At 40.7% G+C, this 8,053-nt stretch overlaps 1 protein-coding gene across 1 annotated transcript; it reads left to right on the top strand.

The window, feature by feature from the left end:
• Positions 1-5,427: 5,427 nt before the first annotated feature.
• On the top strand, positions 5,428-6,405 carry LOC101646547 (olfactory receptor 688-like). The gene has a single exon (XM_004717121.2). The coding sequence runs from the start codon at positions 5,428-5,430 to the stop codon at positions 6,403-6,405; it is 978 nt and encodes a 325-aa protein (XP_004717178.2).
• Positions 6,406-8,053: the final 1,648 nt, after the last annotated feature.

Raw genomic sequence — 8,053 nt, 5'->3', positions numbered from 1 at the left:
CGGATATGGTTCACGTTCCTGGAATTCTGTCCTGGCCTCTGAATTTGCTTATTGCCTTGTCTTTGACTCCCTCGTTTGGCTTTTCTTATTTGATTGCACACATTCAGTGCATTCCTTCTCTCAGTCTCTTCACATCTGTAGGGAACAGGACAGATGATAGAGGAGAAAAGATATAGGCTCTGACTCTAGCATGATCACACTGGAGAAAATTGGAATTTCCTGTCAAAAGACTGCAAACAAAACAACAACAGCAAACCAAATTATTCACAGAACAAAGAAGAGTCCATAAGGGACTCTCAGTAAAACAGGACATAAGGGGCGGTCAATAAAAATTTTGTGAATAAGTGAAAAGCCACAGTATCTAAGATAATAAATTCTACCTCCAACTTGCTCAAAATAAAAAAGGAACTTCCAGAATCACTGTTATAATAATCAATAACTTATCAAGGGTTCATGAGGGAGTGGCGTGGGGGAGGGGAGGAAGAAATGGGGAGCCGATATCAAGGGCTCAAGTGGGAAGAGAATGCTTTGGACATGATGATGGTGGCATATGTGAAAAGGTGCTTGAAACACTGGATGAATGTATTGATTGTAATGAGACATGAGCCCCCAATAAAAGTATTTGGGGGAAAAATGCATACTTAAAGAGAATTCTACCTTGATTCTCATGAAATGTAATGAACACATTAAATACCTATGCAATCATAATGATCTTATATTTATCATTAATTTCTTTTTTATTAATCATTTTATTAGAGGTTCTTACAGATCTTATAACAATCCATAATTCAATTGTAGCAAGCACACTTGTACATATGTTGCCATCATCATTTCCAAAACATTTTCTTTCTAATGAAGCCCTTGGTATCAGCTCCTCTTTTTTCCCCTCCCTCCCCCCACCCTCTGTTATTTCGTATCTTACACCTTCTGTTGTCTCCCTTCACCCACCTTTCTATCATTCATACCCTGGGTGGGGAGGCTAACATATCCGCCTTGTGATCGGTTCCCCCTTTCTCCCCTTCCCCACTCCCTCCCTTCACATATAGCATCGCTACTCTGACTTCTGTTCTTGAAGGTTATATCTGTCCTGGATTCCATGTGTTGAGAGCTCTTATCTGTACCAATGTAAGTACTTCAGTCAAGTGGAATTTGTAAAGTATGACTGGGTCATTACAGCACAGGGGAGGAAGCATTCAAGAACTAGAGGAATGTTGTGTGTTTCCTTGGTGCTGTACTGAACCCTGGCTGAATCATCCCTTCTTGTGACCCTTTTGTCAGAAGATGTCCAGTTACCTACAGATGGGCTTTGGGTCTCCATTCTGACACCCTTCATTCACATCAATATAATGATTTGTTTTGGATCCTTTGATACGTGATAACTGAGCAACACCTTGTGCTCACACAGCCTGGCATTCGTCTTCCATGTGGGCTTTGTTGCTTCCCTGCTAGATGGCCATTGTTTAACTCCAAGCCTTTAAGACCCCACATTTACTTACGCACCCATTTTTTCTTCAGCAATCCTATCAAGAAGGTGAGTATCAGAGTGCTTGGGTTTAGGGAGGCCTAGAATAGAGGCCCCAAATCCATCTGCTATCTTAACACCTAACATATAAATATATGTACATTGATCTATTTCCCTTTCATTATATATAAACTTCCATATGTACATCCTGTATTTATACCTCTATAAATGGCCTTTGCCTCCTAGTTCTTTCCTCTATTTCCTTTCACCTTCCGCCTGTCCCACTATCATGCTCACGCTCCATTTGACTCTCAGCAATTCCTGTCAGATACATTGCACTTGATCAAACCCCACCAGGCATTCAGTTCTAGGTCCCTTATTGTCCCCTTGTCCCTGAGTTGTCCCCACACCCCCTCCCCACCTCCTTTACTCCCATGTTCCCCCAGAATCACGAGTCCTGTTGTTTTCTCCTCAGGATTGTTCATCCTCCCTATCTATATAGAGAAAAAGAAAAGAAAGAAAGAAAAACAAAAAGCCTATCAATAGTCCAGGTCTGTCTGCTGACCCTTATAAATGCTTTCCAATTGGGTCTGATGAGGGACCAGGCCTTGCCCCCCAAGTCAGAAGTCTGTTTTTGGATTCCTCAGAGACTCATTACTTTGCTCTCCTTGCTGCCCTGTTGTGCTCCCTTTCTGTTTCACTCTGCTGTTTGTATGTGTTTGTGGCGGTGGGCAGGGGGGTGGGGGAGGGCAACTTGGGGGGAGGAGGAATTCAGACCAGGCACATGATCTGCACTGTATTTCCAGTGCTGTCCTCCATAGCGTTGTGGGCCAGTGAGGCGACGTCCTGTCTCAGGGTAGGGCAGGCCCTACTCCAAGCAGGGATGTCATCCTCAGGGCTTGGTGAGCCACAATGAGGTCCACTCTCCCAATCTTTCTCTCTTAATTTGCTCCCATGTGGTCTGGACAAACCTGCTCTCTCCCCGGGCTATATCTTCAATGCTGTCCTCTGTATTATATTCTTCAGGGGAGGGGTCAACATAGCTCAGCTTGGGCCCGGCCTCATCATCCTCTCTGATAGTTCACTGCTCCATGCCGGTATGTTGCCCTCAAGGCTTGGCCCTCCAGCATGAGATCTTGTCCCTCTTTCGCTTTCCAGTGGAGACATAAACAATCCCCTCCCTGTAGGTAGATTAGTGCCTTGTTCCCCTTCCAGGCTCATTCCCCCCCACCTTTTTAGTTGGCTGCTGTATGCATCCCTCAGTTGGGTCCGACCCCTGGCAAGGTGCCTGGACCTTGACCCGGGAATTATGCATTTTTTAGCTTATCCGCTATGCCCCTTGTGATTTTTGAGCTTACCTCAGTGCACTCCTGTTGTACTTGTCCCTTTGTGATTGGCTAACTTTGCTTGGCATAATTCCTCAAACTCTTCTCATGAGACAATGTGCTTCATGCATTTGTCACTACTTTTTAGGGCTGCATAGCACTCCATTGTATGTATATAGTAGAGTTTTTCATCCATTCATCAGTTTATAGAAATTTAGATTGTTTCCAATTCTTCGTGATTGTGAACTCTGCCTCGATATGAACATTGGAACACAGATGTCTGGTCTTAGTCTGTTAATTACTTCTTCTGGGTATATGCCCTGTAAGGGGGTTGCTGGGTCATTTCCATTTGTTTTATGTATTGCCAGATTGATTTCCATAGTGGTTCCACACACCTCCAGGAACACCAGCAATGGATGAGAGTTCCCATCTTACCTCACCCCCTCAAGACTTGTTGCTTTCTGATTTTTTGAATTGGGCTATCTTTGAGGGTGTTAGGTGATCTCGCATGTTAGTTTAATTTGCATTTCCCTTGTGGCTAATGATAAGGAACATTTGCTCATATGTTTATTGGCCTTTCAGATTTCCACCATTGTTAAACTTCTGTTCAGGTTTTTTGCTCATCTTCTCAGTGGGTTATTTCTCTTTTTTTGGGGGGGGGGTTATTTCTCTTTTACATGTTGTAGGCTTATCATTAATTTCTGACAGCTTAAATGAGACATAAAGAAACATGTCTCATTTGTAAGCAATATTTTGGTCTAAGTACAAAATCAGAAGAGAGTAATTATGGAAATATTTTAAGAATTGACAAGTTTAGCAAGTGAATGATAGACTAGACAAAATAATAAAAGAAATACAATTACATCAAGTTTGGGTTTGTTTGGGGTTTTTTGATAGATGCTGTCCAATTGCTTCCAGCTAATAAAGAGAATATGTACAACAGAACGAATCACTGTCCGGTCGTGCAGCATCCTCACAATTGTTCTTATGTTGAGATCATCAGTCCAGCCACTGTATCGATCTCTCTTGTCAAAGGCCTTCCTCTTTTTATTCTGCCTCTCTGCCTTAGCAATCATGATGTCCTTCTCCAGGGCCTGGTCCACTGACAACAAGTCCAAAGTACCTGAAACAAAGTCTCCCTATGCCTGAGTTTAATGAAAAACCAAAATAAATTTGGGAATATGTTATAAAACCATATGATGACATCTGATTCCATCCTACAAAATGATGTTTGTAAAGATTGTCAAAACATGTTGGGAAATTCATGTGGACTATGTTAAACAAAAGGACAATTGAAAAGTCTATTTATGTGAAATTTCAAATGTGTAAAAGGAGAAAAACACCAGCAGGGAAATCTTGAAAATTAAAAGTTTTAAAGTGCTAAGCATCGTTATCTTTGGTTGGTGCTATTTTAACCTCCAGTGCTTTTTTCATACTTTTGTCTTCTAGTTCTATGTTTCATGGGGAGTATATGCTTACTGTAGTTAACAAATAGCATAGTCAGAGGGGTTGAGGGCTGGAGCTTCAGTAGTACAATGCTACTAATTGAAGCTAAGGAAGAGATTTGGAAAAGATAATATTTATGCCTAGATATTTAACAAGCAATACTCATAGTATAAGATCTCCAAGGTATTATTCATAGATACTTGTCAAAAATTAATTCTCAGATCTACAAAGATTCCTAACGAGTACTTTTTAAAGTACACATTCTGATTAAATTACTTTAATATACATACCAAAAATGATCAAAATCATAATCAATAATGTAGGACAAACATGATCAAGGGATCAAGTGTGAGTCATATAATTAAGATAAATATGTTTGCATATTATAAATCCCTTCAATATTTCCAATCGACACCATAGAAAGTTGCAGAAGTGAATGGAAATTTATTGAATTTCACTCCTTGTATATTTTAAATATAAATTTATTGGTTAAAAACATAATTTCAAAGATGCCTTCACCATTACTTTTAAAATTAGAAGAGGAAACAAATATCTGAAGGATATTGGTGAAAATTTGCACAGCCCAACAATTTTTTTTTTCTTGATGTCTGGTTTTAAGGCCTGTTCCTGGAGTTTTGGGGGTGCTTTGGATAAACCCTATCACTTCTAGTTTCATTTTTTGCTCTTTTGTTTTGTCTTTGTTTTTCTTGTCTAGTTTCTTATATCTGGCATCACTATATTTTCAGTTATATTATACTAATTTATTAATTTATCATCCTAATTTTAAATATGAGAATTCAAACCCACAAATTATAGAATAACACACACAAAAAAGAAGGATTTGAAAAATAATTAGGTTTTAAAGTCTTCCAAGGGGAGTTGTATATGGACCTTGGTGGCTAGTTGTTCAGTCAGTGAGCTACCAGTCAGTGGTCAGTGGCTTGGTTCCACCAGTCGCTCTGCAGCCTTTAAAAGATTTAAAGGCTTGGGAACCCTAGGAGGTAGTTCTCTGTCCTGTAGAGTCACTATGAGTTAGAATTGATTAGATGGTAGTGGGTTCCAGGCACTTAAAGGAAGTTGAAAGAGAATTGTTTAAAATGAACAAGTTATATGTACATATTTTGGTCTTCAGCTGAGCTAACTAAAGCATTATTTTATTTTCTCCTTAATTCAAAGGCATATGCTGAGAGAAAGATGTCTCACAGTATGGATGCCACCATGAACACAGCCAATAGCTCAAGATTTCAAGTATCTGAGTTCATCCTGTTGGGATTCCCCGGCATTCATGAATGGCAACACTGGCTCTCCCTGCCACTGGTCCTGCTCTACCTCTTAGCTGTAGGTGCCAATGTCCTCATCTTGATCACTATCCACAAAGAGCCTGCCCTGCACCAGCCCATGTATCAATTCCTTCGTGTCTTGGCTGTAGTGGACATTGGCCTGACCACCACCATCATGCCCAAGATCCTGGCCATCTTCTGGTTAGATGCCAAGTCCATCAGCCTCCCTGAATGCTTCACTCAGATTTATGCCATCCACATTTTTGTATTCCTGGAGTCAGGAATCTTCCTCTGCATGGCTGTGGATAGATATGTAGCCATTTGTTATCCTCTTCAATACCCTTCCATTGTGACTGACACTTTTGTAGTCAAAGCTACACTATTCATGGTGCTCAGGAATGGTCTGTTGACCATCCCAGTGCCTGTACTGGCTGCCCAGAGACACTACTGCTCGAGGAACGAGATTGAGCACTGCCTGTGCTCTAACTTGGGAGTCACCAGTTTGGCCTGTGATGACATAACCATTAATAGGTTCTACCAATTAGCCTTGGCATGGATTGTGGTAGGGAGTGACATGTGTCTGGTCTTTGTTTCCTATACTTTGATTCTTCGCTCAGTCCTGAGACTGAACTCTGCTGAAGCAACATCAAAGGCCCTCAGTACCTGCAGTTCCCACCTCATCCTCATCCTCTTTTTCTATACAGCCATTGTTGTAGTAACTGTCACCCACCTGGCAGGGAGAAGGGTTCCACTCATTCCTGTTCTCCTCAATGTGCTACACAATGTCATGCCTCCAGCCCTTAACCCCATGGTCTATGCCCTTAGGACCCAGGAACTCAGAGCCGGCTTCCGGAAAGTGCTTGGATTGGGTATTGATGCGTCCAGGAAGTAACCCAACTTTAAATGACCAAATATTATATCTGGTTTATGTAAAAAAAAGGGCAGGCTTTGCAGTCCAACCATCCTGGGATGGAATCCTACTTCTTCCATTTTCTAAGAACATTGATTCAAATTTAATTATCTTACATTCCATATACTTTGGCAAAGACAATGTTCTAAACATTGTACAGATATGAACTCATTTAGTTCCTAAAACAACTTTTCAAACTAAGCACACTATTTTTAGACTTCATAATTTAGATATGAGGTTAAATAGGAAGAAAACAAAGTCATGTTCCATAGTCCCTGCTTTTAGCCCTCTCTATCTCCCCTCCACGCTAATTTTAAAATATATAAAATTTTAATTAAGTGAGGGTATATGTAAAGTCTTTTAATTGTCTTTCCTTCACCAAAGTTAGTATTTATCTACCTGTAACTTAGTGAGTTAAATTCCTTTCCCCTTGTCCAAACCACCTCAAATAATCACCTATGAATTCTCTTTTTACATCTAAAGACTTTACTTGACTTATAACAACAGTAGTCTCATACAACATATGTCATTTAGTGATGGATTATTTCATTCAGCATAATGTCCTCCAGGTTCAGCCATGATAAATAAGCTACCAATTCTTGAGACAATTTGAATGAGAGCACCAAGAAATATATCTTAGTACTTAATGTTACTTGAATTTATGAATAAACTAAGAATATACTAGTTGGTTTTATGGGGGAACGAGTTACAGTTCTCAGAAACCCACGGGGACAGAGCTACCCTAACCTATAAGGTTGTTAAGAGTCAGAATTAACTCAATTGCAATTTGGTTTGGTTTGAGTGTTTTATGGTTTGATGGGAATGAAAGAAAGCCAACGGCCTCTAAAGGAAGCAAAAGATAAATGATTAGGAGCTGGGGATAGCGAGAATGGAGGATTGGAAAATTGTTTTATTTCCATATCAAAATACAGATCACTACTTTGGGTCTCTACTAAATTCTCACCTAAGTACAGGAACCGTTTGTTCTACTAATATGTCACTCTGTGATGCTCACCTTCCCTACACAATCACTGAAGACAAATGTGTGCATAAACAAATGTGGTGAAGAGAGCTGATGGTGCCTGGCTGTTAAAAAATATAGCATCAAAAAATGAGAAGCTGATCAGCCCCCATACCAGCTACATGGACAACTGCCCCTCCTCCCAGAAGAATTTACTTGAGAGGACATCACTGAAGCTGCAGCTAGGGGAGAGGGGCATGTCTGATCAGAGAAAATGGGAGCAAATGAAGGGGGAGGAAGAGAGAGTGGAGCACATTCTGGCCCCCCAGGCCTGAAGGACAACATTCTCGCTCTGAACACCCAATGGACAGAGTGGACAATATGGCTGATCCCACTACGAGACATGCCATCCCTTGATGGCCCAGGGCCCTAAGGGGGACAACACTGGAGACTCAGTGTCGGGACTGGCCAATCTAATAGAACCACTAAAAGCGTTCAGCAGAGCAACTATGGGAGCAGAGCAGGGAGCCCCTGAGGGAGTACAAAGGACAGACTCTGGTACCCCATCGGAACTGACTGAATGACACACCTAGATATCAAAAATCTATTTACAGGTTTTTCTTTCTTTTTAAATTTTTTTTCTTTTAATTAATTTATTCCTCTATGGGT

Source organism: Echinops telfairi, unplaced genomic scaffold (genome assembly GCF_000313985.2).
Source record: "Echinops telfairi isolate 266 unplaced genomic scaffold, ASM31398v2 ScPeMD7_41;HRSCAF=154, whole genome shotgun sequence".
Classification (NCBI taxonomy): domain Eukaryota; kingdom Metazoa; phylum Chordata; class Mammalia; order Afrosoricida; family Tenrecidae; genus Echinops; species Echinops telfairi.
This window is presented reverse-complemented; position numbering and strand designations above follow the sequence as displayed.